Raw genomic sequence first — 19,759 nt, forward strand, 5'->3', positions numbered from 1 at the left:
TTGACATTTAATATGATAGGAGAATGTTAAAAAAAAAAAAAAAAAACATTTAATCAAACAAAGTTTTGGGTGAAAATTATAAATTAAAGCAATGAAAATTACAGTACGCTTGACAATGCAAAATTATAATGTGGTCCGGATTAAAGAACAATTCCTGTTTTCTTATAAGGTATTTATCTACACATTAAAAAACACGCAAGTGCAATTACCATGCATTGACCTTGGTCACTGCAGATGAATGTGCCAAATGCTGAAAAAAATCCAGTATTTTAATTTAATTCGAAAAATCGAAGACTTTAACGTCACCTACCGGAAATCAGATTTGATGCATACGTGACAATCCCTGCGCATCAATCTAGATTGAAGTAAATGGTGACCTTCGAGTCCGAAGGACGAACAACAACAACATATGATAAACAGATAATCCCCATTATACAATACTACAAAAGACACATTGACAACACTACATGTTTATTTCTTTTTTTAACAGATATTAGACAATAAATATGCCTTTTACTCCGTAGCAATACAATACAATCCCAAGTGTGAAATAATCATCTGATACAAAGGCTCTGTAAAACAAGAAAAGACAATTTTACAACAGACATGAGTCACTGTATTTAAATCTGTGATGAGAATCTTAAAAAATAAAGTTTCATATTTTGCTGCAAGGAAAGTATGCTATGCATACAAACTCCAGTAAATGACATTGAAGAGCAGGTAGGCCAGAGGGAATAAAACTCTGGAGTAAGAATCAATCATGTAGCTGTTGCTCATTATGAAACTGAGATTGTGTTTTAAAGGGTTCCTGCGGCGTAGCCTGGTGCCTTCTGTGGGAGCCGACACGGTGGAGTTTCGTGACTGTGTGTTCCTTTCCGTGTTTGGTGTGCTGGAGGCCTCGGGGAAAGAGGTCAGGTCAATATCGTTGTCATGGAAACAGCCGTCAAAAGCCATTGCCTGTGTGGCGTCGTAGGACGCTGGGATCTGTATGGACATGGTGAAGAGAGGCAGGGTTAAGTTTCTAGATCATGTCATTGATCCAGATGGTGCAAAAATGATTCTACGCGAGTCAAACAAGTCGCACGAGACTCGTGGAAATAAAAGCATTGGCGTTGGCGACCTGTGCCCTCTTTAGCTTCTTCATCTCCTCAACTGTGGTGAAATAGTTGACGGCCGCGTATTCGATGACGGAGAGAAATACAAAGAGGAAGCTGGCCCACAAGTAGATGTCCACTGCTTTCACGTAAGACACCTGAGGCATTGAGGAGGACACTCCGGTGATGATGGTGGACATGGTCAACACGGTGGTGATGCCTGCATGCAAGGAGCATAGCACCAAACAACAAACCTTAAAACCTGGAGGGAAAAAAAACCCACAGTATCATATCAAAGCTAGAAATGATTTTCATTTGTCGTACCCAAGGAGACACGGGCGGGCACGGCCCTCCTGTCAATCCAAAAAGACACCCAAGACAACATCACCATCAGCATGGTGGGAAAATACGTCTGCAGCATGAAGAAGAAGATGTGCCTCCTGAGAATGAAATTAATGTAGAGACGATTGTACCAACCTGAAACACACACAAAAACGGACACAGAATGTGACAGTTTAAACTGACTCGCTATCTTGACCTATTTTTTTTTTTTAAGTTTAATTACACATACCAGTACTGCTGTAGAAGGCAAGCCCAAAGGAAGGCTGGAAGTCTTCAACAAAAAACTGAGAGAGTACAATCTCATCAGTCCTTAATGAATCGTTCCCATTCTTCCAATAGAGCATGAGGTCGTTCTCATTGTAAGCATCTTCAAAAATGTGAGAAAGAAGAAAAAGCTGGAGGATGAATTGAACACATTGCCTCGCTTGGATTTCCATTCTCAAAGGAAAGGAAAATAGTGGATGCAAATGGTTCCCTTCTGAGATAAGGAGACATGTTTTATTCATGTGTTGACAATTGACAAAGATTAGCAAGATTTTCTAAAAAAAAAAAAACAGATAGATGGATAAATGTGTTTTGTAGTTTATAGATGGAGGGAAATCCCTGCTCTGTCTGCACTTAGATCAAGTGCAACAACAAAGAATGCAAGGGAAATATAATCCTCTGTAAATCAGTCATTAATGGAAAACTATCAAATGGACGGTGGCTGACCTGATTTAAAAGCAAACAAAGCAAGAATAAAAATAAATGAACTAGAGAAACAAAACAAGACTAGATTAATAATAACAACCGAATTCAAGACCATGCAAAAGATTATTAGAGCTTGGCAATGTTTGCTACTCACAGCTCTCCAGCTCTAGAGAGCAGTTTTGCGTGTCCAGAGGGAAGCTGCTGAAGTCCATTGAGCAAAGTGCCGTCACAGTTATCCTAAAACAAAGCTCACAGTTAAAAAAAAAAAAGAAATACACACATACACATGAACACCATCATCACAACTGCGTTGGAAAATAAAACGGAATGTACTGTGATGGACTGCGCTGTAATAAACTGCGACTGCCTTTCTCGTTTACTCCCATCAAGCGAAAATATGAACTGAATAGAACAGAAACGTATGGAATGAATGTTTTGAATGGATGCTAATTATGAGCAACTGTCCCGCATCCAGTAAACTGAGCCAAGTCGTGACCACAAACACACCATTGTTGAGTTATTTGGAATAAGACTTCCGAGAATAACCTTGGCTAATGAGCCACTTGCTGCTTCACAATGTCTAAAGACAAAGACATGACTGTTGAGGACACATAAGCAGCATGTTCTGTTTTTTGTTCCTTGCTGATCGGCAAGGAGACATTTCTACTGTTTTACAACAAGGCCATATTAAATATCAGAAAGCTTTAAAAGGCAATCAAAACCAACAGCTGGATTATATTCGATTCCTAAATACGTATTGCTATTCACAGCACACAATCTGCTGGGGCAGTCTGTGGTGCCATATTGCCAACACGAGCCACTGAAATGGATCTGATGAATGCGCAAAGCTGGTGGACAGACAATAAATATTACACTCCTGTTAATTGCTTCCATATTTAATTTGATGTTTTTGATAGTACTCTATTGCAATTATTGATTATTATTGATTATTATTGATTATTATTTTATTATTTTATATTTATTTATATGTACTTTCTATTAATATTGTTTTTTATTGGTGGACCAATTGAGCACTCCAAATTGTCCCTAGGTGTGAGTGCAAGTGCGGATGGTTGTTTATCTGTCTCTGTGTGCCCTGCGATTGGCTGGCAACCAGTTCAGGGTGTCCCCCACCTACTGCCTGATGATGCCTGGGATAGGCTCCAGCACACCCGCGACCCCCGTGGGGACAAAGCGGTACAGAAAATGGATGGATTATTTTTTACTTGATTATTGTGTGTGTGCAATGATTGATTTTATTTTATTTTTACCGGACACTGTAGAGGATGTTGCCATCAGGAAAAACCCTCAGCATGATATTCTCCATGGTTGTGTCATGGATGAAAGAGCGCTTGGAGTGGACGAAGAACACGTCAGGTACCCAGATCTTCTTCACGAGACGCGCGTCGAAGGTTCGACTCTTATTGTTGCTGGAGGGGAAGGCCAGTCGGTCGTCCTGCCAGTAATGCCTCAGGTACAGAGTCATGGTGAAGTCCTGAACACAGTCCCGGTCGAAAGAAGACATTGATTGAAATGCATCAGGAAGAGTTGGCAAAGCTTCATACATACCATGTTTACTTCACTTATGCTGTCAACGCTCTCGACTTGGACGTCAATGCCAACGGGGATGGCTGAACCTGGCACAAAGGGTCAAAAGTCAACATACATCAGCGTGCAGCAGCAGTTGGATAACACGTTGTAATGATGAGGCCATCCTCCATGTTTTGGCCATCTGTACATCCACCACAGATTACGTATTTATATGCCACCATGGGCCTGGTAGAGAAGGTGTAATCCACACTATAGCGACATGTTAGATAATCGGGGCTCAGAAGCTCAGAGGGGTTATATCAGCGCTTGTCACACTGTAAAGACGATAGGACAGTCATGACTGACACATGCTGATCAAATGATCAATTGAGAAAAAAAAAAAAGGTCTTGTATCAAATAAACATATTCATCGTACTTACATACGGCGAGCTATATACATCATCTGAGCCATTTCAAGTTGACAAGATGCTATTTTGTACTATTACATAAATAAAAGCCCTTTACCTTACCTCATTGTTTCATAACCCAAAGATGAAAAGGTATGAGGTGAACTATAAAAATCCTGTCCTATCACTACCATTACCTAATGACGATAAGCACGCAAAAGCATCACTCCTCAATTACAAAAGTGAAAAGAGGGATTATGACAGGCCAACTGTATGCTTGGTTTTCCACATAATTATCACTGGTTTCATATCACAAAATGGCTAAAAAGTCAAGTGTGAGTGAAAACAGCAACTAGACTGAAAATGTAAGACACACTGTCTAGACAACCCAAATAGCTCTTGTATTCATAGAAAATACCCCCCAAAAATTAGGATTGACTTGTATTTTGTGACACGAGTTCAATTTTGGGGCCATTTGACACAAATGTATTCTGCGCACATTGTACACTGTTGTTACAGCTGTTATTTGAGATGTGATCACCTCATAACATCAGGCCTTCCCCGATGAGGTGCGCGTTTGAGATTATTTGATCTGTACTACTGTCTGCAGCCGTTGTTTGACACAGATTATCTAGGTCATCAAAGGCTTTTGGGGGAGGCGTAATAGCAAAGACAGCACAGTAACCTACATCGGTCTTTTACCGGGTTGCCCAGAGGAAACGCAAAGATAGATATAGAGTGACAGTATTCGGGCCTTACCTCCGAACCCTGGCCGCATTGCAAAGTCATGGTCCTCGATTCGAAGCAGCTGTTCCGATTTAATTAGCAAAGACTTTGTGCTGTCGAGCTTTTTCATCTTGAGATCCACTCGTCTAAGACGCAAAAGAGGACAAACAGCAAGTGAGGTCAAGTGAAAAGCTCAATTTGTCTTTATCTTGAACTGACATCTGGTGGAGGATTCATTCATCACTGCTTGGAGTTGAGCTGTGTGTGATTAAAAGAGAGCTTGTGATCTAATTACAACAGTTCCTAGTTTAGTGGAAGTTCTTCAAACGTGTTTTCGACAGACTCGTCTTGCTTCTCGTGTTAGAGGGAATAAAAAATAAAAAAAAACACAAAGAATTCAAGCTAGATTGTGAATTGACTGCCCTGACTTAATTTAAGCTTCAAGTGTCAACAATGGGGTCCAAATGAACGCTAAATTCATGGTAGAACGTGAGCGTAGGTAATTTTTCATTTCTGTATTTTGCTCTGTGGGGTCATTTTATCTGATGATTTGCACTACTCACATTAAGAAACAAAATATGATCATATTCCATATATACTATAGACAATCAATATATCAAATGTATCCATGAGGAAAATGTAGTATTTAAGGAAGCAAAGTAACACATGTAATGATTATTAATTTAATGTGGAAAAAAAGGTACAAAAAATCAATAACTAATCGTTTAATTTAAAATTGACCAAATCATCTCAATAGTAATAACTGAATCAGTGATTTGGAAATAATTTTCAATAAAGGGAATAAAGTTAAGAACAGATTTTTTTTTTTTTTTCATCTGATTCATTAAATAAGCTAAAAAGGTAACGGTAAATGAAGCTCGTAAACATCTAAACAACAGACGGAGGTCATCAAGATGTATAAAGCGCAAAATGACACTTTGGCTCACCCGCCATGTTTTTGTTTGTTGACGTCTCCGAGTTCGAGCTCCTTGTGTCTCCTCTTGCTGGAGAAGTGGTTGCTGTTGAGCTGCGTGACAGGCCACAAGCAGGCAAAGCACATGAGTCGTAAGGCCAGGAGAACCACTCTCATGGTGAAACCGGTGCCGGATCCCGCCAGCGTCCTCCCCCGCCCACCGCCGGACGCCTCAGTCCCCGTCCCCTACTGGCCCGTCCATGTCCCGGCAGCACTCATTTCGCTGGAGCTTGCACATGCCCAGTAGTTGGTGCACTCTCATCTGCTGCAAAGGCGGTGGTGTGCATGAAACCGGATAGTCCCCTGATTGAGCTTGCTGGTCAAATGTGCCATCTTTTGACAGAACATGCTTGACCCCAAACAGCCTCCACCCTCTAAAACCAAATATCAATTTATTCCAATCATGACAAAGGAATACCATTAATTCCTCCCTAATCTTCTTATCTGTGGTTGGTGAAATCTTTCGTTAACCTACAAACTGGAGGCAGCCGAGGGCGGGGAGGGCGCGGGGATAATACAAACGGCGGTTTCATCATCATTCTGAAGAGATAAAAATAAAAAGCCTGTAGCCTACTTTTATACACAATGGGATCTTCCCTCTGTCGGTCGGGGTGGTTGGCAATGAATGATCCCACGCAGAGAGGGCACGTCATATGTTTAGTCCACCTCTGCAAACCTCGTACTTGCGTGACTCAGCCTGAATTCTCGAAAAAAAAAAAAAATAATCCTACCCTAACATTTGGAGTTCATTTGGGGTTTATCAAAGGCACTTTAAATGGTGGCAGGTGTATACATCCCACATGAGTTTGAATGTGATTGGTCAATTCGGATCACAGGGTGCGCACACTTGTGCAACCACGTTATTTTAGTTATGAAATATGTCCCGTCTCAAAAAAGTACTAAACGTTTTATACAGAGGAAAGGTCACATTATTATATTCTGAAATGATTCGATGTGGTCTCATTATTGTAATCGCAAAAACATTTGAACAGGGGCGTGTAGACTTTTTGGATTAACTGCAGAGTTCATTTTGAACACTTTATGACTTGATTTGTTTGGTTTGAATTCACTGAACTTGAATTCATGTTCAAAGTTTCTGATATGATCTCGCATTGTGCAAGTATGTAAATGAATGGGAACCCATTTGGAAGGTAGAGGTGTTGCGTGATGGAGCATTCACATAGTTAAACATTCACCTGCTTAGTCAATTAGTCTGTGTTTCATTCGTGTTGCCGAGGATGTAAAGTAGAATCGCGTTGATGCGACTCAATGCACACCGGCCAGCGATTGTTCTCACACAACCATCCAGATATGGCAGGGACAGGACCCGTATTGCTGCAGCTCATTCTCATAGGAGGGTTCTTCATGAAAATCTCAGAAGGTAATGTAAATGGCGATGCAATAACTCCGATTGATAATGAGCGAAAATATTCTGGATAGATGTCCAATGTCCAACGAATCAGACTGAATCCAATTCTGATTCTTGTCCTGTAATTCTGTAAATCACACTCATGTACTTCCAGAGACCGATGTCTACTGCATCGTCCAAGAAGACTGCCTCCTGCCCTGCAACTTTCGACCCCCCGGCACCGTGGTGATCCACTGGTATAAGCAGCAAATTCCAGTACACAGTTACTACTACAACAAGGACCAGTTTGGACTCCAAAATAAACACTTCAGCGGGAGGACATGTCTATTCAATGCTCACATCCCGAATGGGAATGCGTCTCTCCTCCTAAGAAGGGTCAAAGTTCAGGACAGAGGCCGGTACAAGTGTTACACGAGCACAAGGAAGGGGAACCAGGAAGTCTTTATAAACCTGGAAGTGAAGGGTCAGTAAAGCTTTGTATTCCTTCATTCTGACTAGCATCTAATGGAAGAGCATTTCATTGGTCTGCCTGTCATTATACATCACTTGCATTGATTGCTCACGTCCGACCACAATTTGGAGAGAAGAAAAAAAACCAGATTGTGGATTGCAATTACCGTGTAGTGTAAAGTGAATAGCTCCCCCTGCTGGAGGTTTGCTTTACCGCTGAAAAAAAGGCCCAGCGTCAAATCCTTTCTGGAAATAGATCAAAATATAAAATTAAGAACAATCTATTTTACAGTTCATCCAATAAAAAAAAAAGTGTTTTGTTTAAATTAGGGCTGCCTTTATGGACCTTTTGTTGGCACTGATACAGAAAAATGCCTTCCTCAACTGTCATATCAAATCATATAATTGTCAAAAATGTCTTTATAAATTGCAAACTTAAATGCTCATCCTCTTCTCCTGAAGCACCCATCCAGTCAGTCGTCATGGAGTTAAGAACCGAGATGGTCGCGTGCTCCTCCAACAACGTCTACCCCATCCCCCAGGTGATGTGGGCTACAGATCCCCCCTCAGCAGAAGAAGCGTTGGAAAATGTCACCACTGAAACCACAGAGCACAAGGGACTCTTCAACGTGCAAAGTACGCTCATGATTCAAGGGAACATCTCGGATTACATCTTCTTCTGTTCATTTGTATCGGCAGACAAGAGCCAAGTGTGGACCGCCTCGAGGAAGAATCAAGGTGGGTCGCTGGATGACAGTGACAACAAACAGCAATGTGACATCTAATGTCTTCCAGTGATAACGCAGGAAGAAGGGCACGCACTGTGCATCCCCTGCGTTGTGCCGCACAGTCTTCAAAACTTCTCCCTCATTTGGAGCTTCATCTCCTCCGGCGACCCCGTCGTGATCCTGCGCTACGACAGCAGACACGACCGCACCTTCAATTTATGGGAGGGCCGAGTCCAACTGGATCAGGAGCGGCTCTCGCTGGGAAACGGATCCCTTCTGCTCGGCAAGGCCGACAGCGACGAGCACTCCGGGACGTACACGTGCACCATCACGGGCCCGCAGAGTCGATTCATTGTTCTGAGCAAAGTCAATATTACCGTAGCAGCGATAAGTGAGTGTTAAACTATGCGGCTTTAATTGAAAGACAAAACAAATGTTACAAAAGAAAGTTGCTCAACAGGTTTGAACGAGCAGACTGTGCCGAGGTCAAGATGGAGCACGGCGGCGTCTGCGGCTTTTGTCTTGTTTACCGTCATTTTAGCTATCCCACGGTGTCTAAGGCACAGAGGTACGTGACAAATCACAAATTATACATCCAAGTTCTGTAATGGAACACGTGATCAATACACCCACTAGAAATGACACTTCCTATTTATCCAGAAGAAAACTTCAGTCCTTCTTTTTGCCTCACAATCTGTTCAATATTTGATGTGGTTAAAGTCAAACGCCCAAAAGGCGTCAAATTCAATTTTCTGGGATGGAAGCAATCTGGAACCGAAAACTTACCGAAACTCTTCCCACAAAGTTGGAAACATGAAATTGTTCCAAAATGTGACTAGCCCAATACCAGTAAAGACTGTTGCTATGGTAACAAGCGTTACATCACAGAATATCGTCCATCCATTCATTTTCAGAATTCGGAATTAATATGCGGGCGGTGGTCAATACCTATCTGTGTTAACTGGCTCATATTTCACCCAACAGGTGCACAGTCAACATCACACAATGGTGGAGGACTCATTGATTTCGGGCTACATAAAGCTCCAAACATCACAGCTTTACAAATACTAAAGCAGCATGGCGTTGACTGCAACATATTACCAGTACGACCCGGAAGGTTGAATGGATTTCCAGGCATAAACGCAGCACAGAATTACCAAGGCGGCAGTTCACCAGGCGATAATCCTGAAGACGACAAAGAAAAAAAGGATAATGGAGAAAATGATCATCTGCAGTCCAGCAATCAAGACCTGGTCAAGTTTGAGCCTGAGAACTTTAAAGCAGAACTAAATGTGGCAAAGCTGGAATGAACATTTCTACCAATCAATTATTATAGAGGCAGGTTAGGTGTGTCAGAAAAGTTCCAGGACTAAAAATCAAACAACAGACTGGGAGTTTGAATATGCATTCAATCAAATGTGTGTGGAGATTTTCAATGCTATTAACAGGACTTTTTTTTTTCCTTCTCCACTAGACTCACTTTTTTTTTTTCTTCGTTGCCGTCTGCCCAGAATTTTAAATGACTGCGCATATGGTTAGATTTAAATCTTTCCCCGAGACTGTCTGGAGGTGTAACATTCCGATGATTGGTGGGAAACACATCTGTGCAAGCAAGAGAGTGACATTTTTAAATGAGTGTTATTTTATTGCCCTGGAATAAAAAACAAAACAGAAGACGGAAAAAATGCGTCTTTGTGTGTGTGCGTGTTTTTATTAGAAATCATTTTTAGGATGAATTCACACCTAATCAAGAGGATCTAAAACTAGACAAAAGGGCTAAAACCACGACAATAGTTTTAAAACGGAATTTCAATGAGTGCCACATGCAGTGGACACAAATGTGGAGCATTGTGTCATGAAAATGGCATCAAGTCCCACTTAAGGGGTCAATGACCCTGTCATGACCAGAAAGGCCTTAAAACCTGCAGAGGATGCAGCTGGGTACTTAAAAAAAAATAATCAAAGTTGTGCAAGTTCACAGTGTTTTCTGAAAATTAGTATCTCCCTCCCGGAATGCGTCACCAGCAACTCGCCAATTTATGGGTATGCGAATTTACAACAGAGATCCAAGGTCTGTCTGGAAGCAATCATGTCCAGGCTCTCTAAAAGCCCCCCTCCCCATGATGTCATCAAAGCTGTAGTTCCGGGAGAATTGGGGGATTTTTCTTATGTAAGGTTTTCTCAAACTAGATCTTTTTCCTTGACAGAAAAAGAATTGTTGCTAAGAAGTATTTTTTTTGTATCTTACAGATAAAAGCAAATGTGTTTATTTTCTCCATGTTGCAGTACACAAGTATATCTTATAGTTGGACGAGTGGGAGGGGGGGGGGGGTTTCTGGGCAACCCCTGCCTGCACATACCAGGAAAAAAAAAAAAAATCCGACATATTTTGATACCCAAATGCGTACTCTGGCCCGCTCTTGTTTGCGGAGAGTTACCTCATACGACTACAGTAGGGCATTTCTTGAAAAAAAAAAAAATGTTCAGCAATTCTCACATAGCTGATGTCCTCTGCAATAACTTGAGCCACCTTAGAGGGCGGCAGCAACAGAATTGCCAGATGCCGCAAAGTAACATTGAGGCTGCAACTCTCCTCCTCTCCCCCTCCCCTCTCTGGGGAGGTGGGAAGGGTCTCCTGTCTGATCCTTTGTCACGGGAAGACTTTGGGGTTTTACTCTGCTGCTGCCTCCGTGTAGGGACGAGAGGATTTCACCTAGCTCCATCCAACAGGGAGAGCAACTATGTCCACAAAGGTAAGAGGAGGGACTTTTCTTGTGAAAGATGCTCATAGATAGATGCATGGCCGAGATTAGATGAAATATTGCTGCTATTTAAAATCCCAAAAACCTTTTGGAAATTGTACTAAACTTCTATTGCACAAGTGTTATAGCTTTCAAGTTAAATTGTTCTCACGTGTTGTTTATCTGAATTGCCTTGACACTGTTGAGAAGTAACATTTGATTTAAAAAAAGAAATAAAAAAAAGTGGGGATAGCATCAAAATCACATTCTTGCATATGGTTTGATCATCAGTCGGTTATTCCTTCTCGGTGGCTCAACTTATTCCATCTGCTTCAGCATTTTGAACCTACTGTTCAGACATTGCATAGCTGGAAAACTTTTGTCTCTCTCTTCCTTATTTGTGTTTTAATCCTCGCGCAATGACTCTTTGTTGAATGAAATACTTCCATCCCCGTATACTGTTTACATTTGCGTGTGTGTTAACTCTACGCATTAGCCAGCCAGCCCGTAGTCCGGGTGATGCCGTAAAACCTCTCACTGCTGACATGAGGCCCACCTCTTTTTTTCAGCGGGAGGGGGTCCTAAGAATGAACTCACGCTGATTGATTGTGTGAGTGTGTAAAAGGATACCCTACTTCCTGTAGGCCAGCGCTCCAGACAGCAGGACCACAAAGTCTCACATCAACCATCTCTGGTCTTACTATGCATGTGGATTCAGCCTCACGACAGAAATCCTTCTTATGTCTGCACTATTTAAAGATGATTCAAAGAATTAGATCTTTCTTCTCTTTAAATTTGCATGAAATAAAAGGCGGTCTTTATATTCTCGACAAATTTCCAGAAATGTTCAAATTGCACACGCGCCAAAAGCTTCTTACGCAATCCCGTCTCAAGTCTGTATGTTGACTTTTGTTTTTTCCCTTTCTGGCAGCAAAGCACAGTTGAATCCTGAAGGACGGAGGTCAGCCAGATGAGCAGGATGCTTCCTCAAAGGGCGGCTGTGAGCACGCTCGGCTACAGCTCAGGTAAACTTTAACCTACAGGTTAACTTGCAAAATAAAATGACATTTCATACCAACCGGTCTGAGCTTATTGTAACTTCCGGGCCAGGTGTCCGTGTGCCCTTAAAGTGCGCTTAAGCATGCGATCATAGGTGGTCTCACAGATGAACCCGTGACGCATGCTGGCTTCTTCCATTTTTAGAAGACACTTGGCAACCGAGAGGGCCAGTGTTTGTGTTGGGCTTGGAAGCGCACATTCTTTGCTGGTTTTCCCCCCCTCTTACTCAGCACGTCAGCTTCTTAAATGGGCCTCACTTTATGACATGACCCCAAAAAAGTGTCCGGATTACATGCTCTGTTCATTTGCTCCCATTTCCAGACTGTGTGAAGATGGAGCCGAGCGGCAGCGGCCAGGTTGGCGGAACCTTCCTCAGGGGCTCGCGCTCTAAGGCGGAGCTACAGGAATTGATGGAGACGCTGCAGCGCAGGAAGAGTGCCCTGGAGGCCAGTCTGAGGGCGGCTGAGTGCAGCCGCAAGTATTTCAATACACCTTCTCCCGGCGGACCCCAATCCAAACGACCGCTCTCCATCCTCGGAACCAGCGAGCATCAGCAGTCTCCCTCGAGGAACTTCTCTTACGTGAGCAGCAGCGTGCCGCCTTCCCCTCGTCAGGGCGAGCGCCAATTTACCCCCAACGGCTTGCTCCGTCAGCCAAACGCTCGGCATCAATCGCAAGACAGCCTCTTCCACCCTACGGATGGAAGTTCTTTCATCTCCTCTTATGGAGAACCCATACCTCGCTCTCCTAGGGTTAAGAGCGGCACGGCTAGCGTGCCCTCAAGCCCTCGACTGGGCCGTAGACTCTACTCACACGGCAAAGCCGTAAGTGACTCCAGGCAGAGGAAATACTCCACAGGTTCCCTCCAGAATCTGGGCACGCACAGCCGCTCGCTACCCCGCCTTCACAATCCTGCCGATCCTCCCATTTTATCTCTGCCGCCTCATCTACACCGAGCAGGGCGCTCGGCTGTGGCTCGACGCAGTCTCTCCTCTCTAGAACAACCACCGGATGTGACGGTACCAGCCAGTATGCCCGATACACCCAGGAGGGCTAGCATGGCCTCCCTGAGCTCTCTGGGTGTTGAGATAGATTGGCCGAACTTGGATGCGGGCTTTGGAGAGCGGAGGTTATCTTTTGGGAAAGGCGGGCTGAGTCCAGGTCAAAGGGTGGGTAGCATCACTTCTTTGAACGGCAAAGAGGAGTTGAGAGACTATCATCAGCACCAGAGAGACGAGAGACTCAGGGAGCAGAAAGTGCACAAGTTGGTGAGTTTAGCATTGAGTCTTATGGACTTTGTCATTTGCAGAATACAAATGAGTGAGAGAGAGTGTATATGTTGGTCTTGCAGGAAAGTCAGCGGCTGGAGACCATCATGACCTTGTGTACGGAGTTTGCACAAGTGGAGCCGGCAGGTTCAGCAGTTTCCGACCTACAGAAGATCAATAAGGAGTTGGAGAAGCTGCAGGTGTCGGACGACGAGTCCGTTTTCTCCGACTCTCCCGGCGGCACGGCGCCGGAAGGCGGTTTTGGCACCAGAGGACGGGATTTGCTTCTCAGTGACGAGCAGCAGGTCAGCAGTCGTCAGCAAAACGGTTACGGAGAAGTTGGCTCGCTGGCGCTTAGCCTCGGCGGCGGTGCGCCCTCACCATCCAGCAACCACAGAGCTAAGGTCATTTGATAAGTCCATCTTATTTTTTTCTTCTCAGCTCTATTTGCTTTCCAATGCAGCATCAACGATTTCTCATAGCAATCTCATCTTAGTTTGGCGATGGGCCTTTTGCTTACCAATATTTGCTTGTCGGCTATCTCCATTGACTTACATAATTGCCTTGCTAACAGTGTCGAGCAAAATGTGAGGTGATGATGTCACCGCATCTTAGGAAGACCATAGCAGACTAATAATGCTCTTATTGCGCTCTTAAGCGTTTTAACCTTTGACCCTCATTGAAGAATAAGTTTCAAGTCTCCAGTAAGGCCGACTAACACAACAATGTGCATCAGTTCTAGATTTTTTTTACGATATTAAATTGGTAATCAAATCGTAGACCCCTGACTCATAATTTATTTGAGCTGCCTGGCAAAAAGTTTCCCACCCCAACTCACGACACTCGTGTTTGTTTAAGGCATTGATATTGGGTTACCATGGTTGGCTCACGCATTCACATGAAGGAATTAAAAGCAACGGCAGTTTGCGGTTCTGACTCCCTTCTGAAATCTGTCTCTGTTTTGTGCATGACACACCCTTGCTCTTCGGCATTTTCTTTTTCGCCACTTGTGAAAAGGAGCACGAAAAGCCCTTACGGTAAACGGAATGCACTTTATCAGGCTGCCGAGAGTTTGTTTATCTTTTTTTTGTTTACCTTTTGTGGACGCATTCTCGTGTTCTCCCTTTTTCCACATCGCTGTGTGCAGATCACCTTTTCAGGCGCACCCATTTAAAGGACATTTTACAGTAAATATTTAGTTCCAACTGGATTTGGGGAGAAGTAAAGTAGAAACATGTGCGGTGCCAATCTCTGGCATATGCTCCCCTCATTTTGTATGGAAAGGTCCTTTATCAGTTGCTGTTTAAGGGGGTTATTTTAAGTGACATGTTGCATGTTATGGCAACTTTGATATTGCAATCACCATATTTGTGGTCATTGCTGAGCTCTAAGTAAATGTATCAAATTGTGTCATTTCAGCTGCCGGGTCGGCTTCTACTCCGTAGTCTCGGCAGTCCCGTTATCATCTTTGTAAAAGTGAAGCCTTTTTCCACGCTAAAACAGCTACAAGCCGGCACTGTGTCTGGTTTTAATGAAGAAGACCTAAGTTGTGCTTCAACATTCAACTCCAAAAGAAAGGGAGGGAGGGAGGGGGGCAACAGGAAATGACTCTATCCCACTGAGAATTATTATGTGTGCATGTTTGAATGGAAGAATTCTAGTGTATACACATGGCAAAGCCGTTTTTCCAGATGTTAGGAACTTTGAATTGAAAAAAAAAACCCGAGACTATTGATTACACATAACCACAACCTTTAGAAAATATTGTTCTGTAAAACATGCCTAGAAATTACTTGTCATATAATTATGTAGATATGTTATGATCCCTTACAGTACTTTACGAGAATAATTACCAATAATGATCAATTTATAAATGTATCTTAATGGGAGGTTCTGGATACTTTGGCAAGACTAGCAACAAAATGCTCCGATTTTCATTAGGCTAAGCCAAAAAGAATCCTGTTGTTGTTGTCATTCATCCAACAGTTACCAAGTTAAAACATCTGCCGCTGTTACTCTCAAAGGCGCTGGAATATCTGCTGCTTGTCTACGTGTTTAACATCACACCTAACGCAAGAAGCTAGTTTCATTTTCGATTGTCGTAAAAATGCCATGAAAGGTTAGGATGGAGATATTTATCGTTCGGCTCGGATTATAAATGTCCATGTGAGACGTATGGTGTGTGCGAGTGACAGAGAGAGAAGATCTAAACCAACCTCCCTTATATGGCTTCCAGGTGTTAGAGAATGCACAGCTGAAGCAGGAAGTAACACACATTGAAGAGGAGAGGATCCAAGTTGTCAACAACATTGAGGAGCTGGAGCAGAAGATTAAAGACCTGGACAACCAAATGGAAGAGTCAGTGAGAGAGGTAATGCATGCCCACACAATGTTTTGCTTTCAAAAACTGTTGAGTCATTACTCCTCCAACACAGCTGATGAGCAATGAAATCATATTAAAATCTGAAGTGTTTTTTTTTTTTTTTTTTTCCTTTTCTGAGTTCATCACCAGTTTATTTCTTTTCTCTATTTTTAAATATTTCCTGCAGATGGAGGTAGAGTGCGCTTTGCTGGAAGGGGAGCAAGAATCAGAGATGGCTCAGATGCAAAAAGAAAAGGAGCTTTTGGACCATCTTAAGGAAAATATTCATAGTACTGAAAAGATTAGCCACACTGAGAAAGCACAGGTAAAAAAAAAAAAAAAGTATTATTGTGCCCTTACAATGACCAATAAGACAACCTAGCAGTGGCACATCAATTACGGCGACACATTTGAATAGCTCAGAATTTTTAGCGGCCAGAAAGGAAGTGTTTACAAACCCATCTGATCTGGACCATCAAATTTGCCTCCTCATAGATTCATTTAAATGGTGCGGTGAATGAAACATATATGTCCTGTCTGTCGTAGGAAGCAGAGGAGCAAGCAAAAAGCTTGGAGGAATTGGAGTTTCAAAAATTGGAGAGAGAGATTCACCAAGATGAGGAAAAGGAAAATCAGAGTCAGTTACTGAGAGATATTGCTGACTGTCAGCGTCTCGCTATCACGCGCAAGGTACATATCGTATGTACGCTTCAATATAGCTGAAACTGCCGAGCCAATCGGGAGTCTGGCTTTGGTTACCATAACGACCAGGGGGCAACAACCCTGATGTTATTTGAGATTTCTTTTTAATGATAGTTCCTTCACATTACGGTGACAGTGAAGTTGCTTGAAAGTGACTCTGGATCTTCTCCAGGCTTTCTGATCTGGTTATGGGTGGTAGATTAAATGTAAAGTTTCCAATATGAAAACTGTTTTCACTCCCACATTAAAAAAAACAATGTGCTGCCGATGAAATGTTGTTTTTTTCTTCCTTCTCGCAGGAGAGACTTGCGACTCTGAAGAAACAGTCCTCACAGATTACTTTACAGTCCCAGCAGGAGAGAGAAGACTTCAAGAGGGAAAAAAGTAATCTGCTCATCATGCTGCAGAAGGTAAGCCATTCAGCAAAAACTGGCCGAGTTCGACAAATGCGTTGCCATCACTGAAGATGTCATCGTGACGACCGCAGGAGAGAGACAAGCTGGCGTCTTTGGAAGGAAAGTATGCAGAGCTGTCTGAGAAGCAGAACTTGTCCAACAGCAACGGGACCGTTAAAGAGGTGGGTGTCAGAATAATACGAGTTGTGGACAAAGGTTCTGAAAGAAGTTGGTGAATTGAGATTGAGAAGCTTTCCAGCTGTCACACTGCCTTTCTGTTGTAGCACTTGCACTCGGCAAAGGAAAGAAGAAGAAGCGGAAAGGAAAACTCGGCCCATCTGAGCGACAACGTGACGCCAAAGAAGAGTCAGCAGATTGTCACTCCCTACGGACGATCTCTGGGACGCACCCTTTCGCCCAAGGTCATTATTTATTCATCAATACAATCTTTCAGGAAATTGCCCCATAAAATACAGACTTTTAGATTCCATTTGTTATTCATAATCATTAAGCTACAGTGGAGGGGGGATTTCAAAAAAAAATAATAATTGTGCCAAATAGCAATCCACCGCTAGACAGACGTGCACTTGTGCGAATGCCGCAGTGCCTTGCCGTGACCAGCAATCTGCGTTTTTCTTTTTTTCCCTTCCCCTTCTACAGGCCCATCTGCCTCTGTCACAAAGCTCCAGCTGTGGCAGCGTCATCCCACAAGGGCTCAGCTTTGCCCCCCGAGACCTGAATGCTCGCCGCCAGCCAAAAAGTGAGTCATCGTGGCACTGTTGCGTCCAATAAACAACAACTGCTGGAATCGTGTCAGTTCTTTCATAATTTGATATCTTTTCGTTCCGTTCTGTCGGCAGGCCACACGCATATGAATGACGGCGTACACAGCCGACAAAGAAAAAGTGATTTTGGTAGTCGGATGCTCTCTGAGGCCAACGTTTACCTGGACTCTTTGTCCTACCCGGATAACAGCCAGACCTCCGACACCGTCAGTGTGGACAGTTCTGACAGCATGGAGACCAGCTTCTCTGCATGCTCTCCAGATAATATCTCCAGGTTGGGCGTCCTCAGTTGATGGTGATAATGTGGCCTGAACTAATTGTCGTGTCTTCTCTCTTTCCTGCCAGTGCCAGTATGACCAACATGGCCAAGCTCGAGGAGATGGAGCGTTTACTCCGAGAGGCCCAGGTGGAAAAGCTAAGGCTGCTTGAGCATAGGGTAACTGACTATATAATAAAATCTAAGCTAACAGTATTAAAACTCACCCCCCCCCCCCCCCTCCTTCTTTAAAAAACAAAAAACAAAGTGAGCATACCTTCTGTTTGTGTCTGCTGGTGTCAATTTGGATGCGGCACACTTAGGAACGTGAGATGGAGATACGCCGGCAAGCTTTAGAGGAAGAGCGAAGACGGAGGGAGGAACTGGAGAAACGCCTGCAAGAGGAGACCAACCGGAGACAGAAACTTGTGGAGCGGGAAGTGAAGCTCAGGGAGAAACAGAGATCGCAGGTACGTTAATATCACACACCTCCAATAAGATAGAATGACACGTACAAAGCGACGACGTCATCCATTTGATCCACAGTCCCGACTTCTGTCGCGCTACTTACCCGTGAGGAAAGACGACTTTGACCTTCATTGCCATATTGAGGCGGCGGGCCACAATCCAGACGCCTGCTTCCACCTGGCCATCACGGATAAAACGTGTAGAGGCTTCCTTGTAAAAATGGGAGGGAAAATAAAAACCTGGAAGAAGCGCTGGTTTGTTTTTGACCAGAATCGCAGGACGCTCACTTACTATGCCGGTGAGGAACTCTTCTTTCAATTTGACACATGACAGGAGAGCAGTGATGTCATCTTTCAAATATTCCGGGATACCTTGAAGGCTATATTGCTTTTTCCCTTCTCACCACAGATAAGCATGAGACCAAGATGAAAGGAGTCATTTATTTCCAGGCAATAGAGGAGGTATACTATGATCATTTGAAGAATGCACACAAAGTAAGATGATTCTCTGCTCAACTTTTTTTTTTTTTAGTCTTTTGTTCACAGTTGTCATCTTAACTCTCCCTCTCCTTTCAATTGTGCACCCAAGAGTCCCAACCCCTCGTTGACCTTTAGCGTGAAGACTCACGACCGGGTCTACTACATGGTGGCCCCGTCTCCCGAGGCCATGCGTATCTGGATGGATGTTATTGTGACAGGAGCAGAGGGACACATGCACTTCATGGTGTAGCAGATCCTTAAAGGTCTTTTTTTAGGGGGGGGGGGGGGAGTATTTGCACGATTCCAATTCAGTGTGTTTGAATGTGTATTGTATTATCTATGTGAGGTCTTAGAGACAACTCATTCGCTATCTTGTAATCAAATATAAAGATTCTATACCAGTCTTATAATTAAGCTATTTAGTTGTTTATGTACTAGAGCAACATTCATTGGTGACAGAACTAGAATGACAGTAGAGCGCAGAAATATGGTGCACCAAATTGTTCCAAATCCTTTTTGCACAAACAAATGAATGCATATAGTAATCTACTTTAATTCAGCTACATGTCTGTTTTGAAGTCCATATGAAATGGATTTGTGTTGCTAATTTTCAGTGTTATATTACCTCCAGTATTTGTGATGCCAGCAAGTCATTTTTGAAGGATAAAAATGTTTGTGGCGACCTCTAGCGGCAATAGAAGCTGATGACAATTTGTGATAAGGTCATTTATACTTTGAGCTTAATATTTCAGTATTCTTTTTTCCACCAGCAGAGGCCCTCACTGCGGGATATTTTGCAAAAGCATGACGTAATGCTTTTATTGTTCTGTTGATAGCAGTTAAAATTTGATCAGCGTTCTCTTGTATGACTTGTATATCACATTTATATATTTTTATATTTCAATATACATTTTTATATTTTCAATATGAATGGT

The 19,759-nt window shown here is 43.0% G+C and overlaps 2 protein-coding genes across 2 annotated transcripts; one reads left to right on the forward strand and one right to left on the reverse strand.

Moving 5' to 3' along the window:
- Positions 1–522: 522 nt before the first annotated feature.
- LOC147043507 (gamma-aminobutyric acid receptor subunit rho-3-like) lies at positions 523–5,879 on the reverse strand. The gene is made up of 9 exons (XM_085935786.1): positions 5,737–5,879; positions 4,823–4,935; positions 3,696–3,763; positions 3,398–3,621; positions 2,281–2,363; positions 1,666–1,803; positions 1,419–1,571; positions 1,121–1,314; positions 523–984 (listed from the first exon to the last, which is right to left on the reverse strand). Exons 1-9 carry the CDS (start codon positions 5,877–5,879, stop codon positions 682–684), a joined length of 1,419 nt encoding a protein of 472 aa, XP_085791912.1. The 3' UTR covers positions 523–681.
- Positions 5,880–11,001: 5,122 nt separating this feature from the next.
- phldb2a (pleckstrin homology-like domain, family B, member 2a) lies at positions 11,002–19,074 on the forward strand. The gene is made up of 17 exons (XM_085935798.1): positions 11,002–11,062; positions 11,982–12,075; positions 12,431–13,377; positions 13,461–13,781; positions 15,614–15,748; positions 15,927–16,064; positions 16,286–16,429; positions 16,741–16,851; positions 16,929–17,018; positions 17,121–17,258; positions 17,497–17,596; positions 17,697–17,895; positions 17,967–18,057; positions 18,201–18,347; positions 18,424–18,643; positions 18,754–18,839; positions 18,934–19,074. Exons 2-17 carry the CDS (start codon positions 12,021–12,023, stop codon positions 19,072–19,074), a joined length of 3,063 nt encoding a protein of 1,020 aa, XP_085791924.1. The 5' UTR covers positions 11,002–11,062; positions 11,982–12,020.
- Positions 19,075–19,759: the final 685 nt, after the last annotated feature.

The sequence above is a fragment of the Syngnathus leptorhynchus genome, chromosome 17 (assembly GCF_054491065.1).
Source record: "Syngnathus leptorhynchus isolate UIUO chromosome 17, UIUO_Slep, whole genome shotgun sequence".
Taxonomy (NCBI): Eukaryota; Metazoa; Chordata; class Actinopteri; order Syngnathiformes; family Syngnathidae; genus Syngnathus; species Syngnathus leptorhynchus.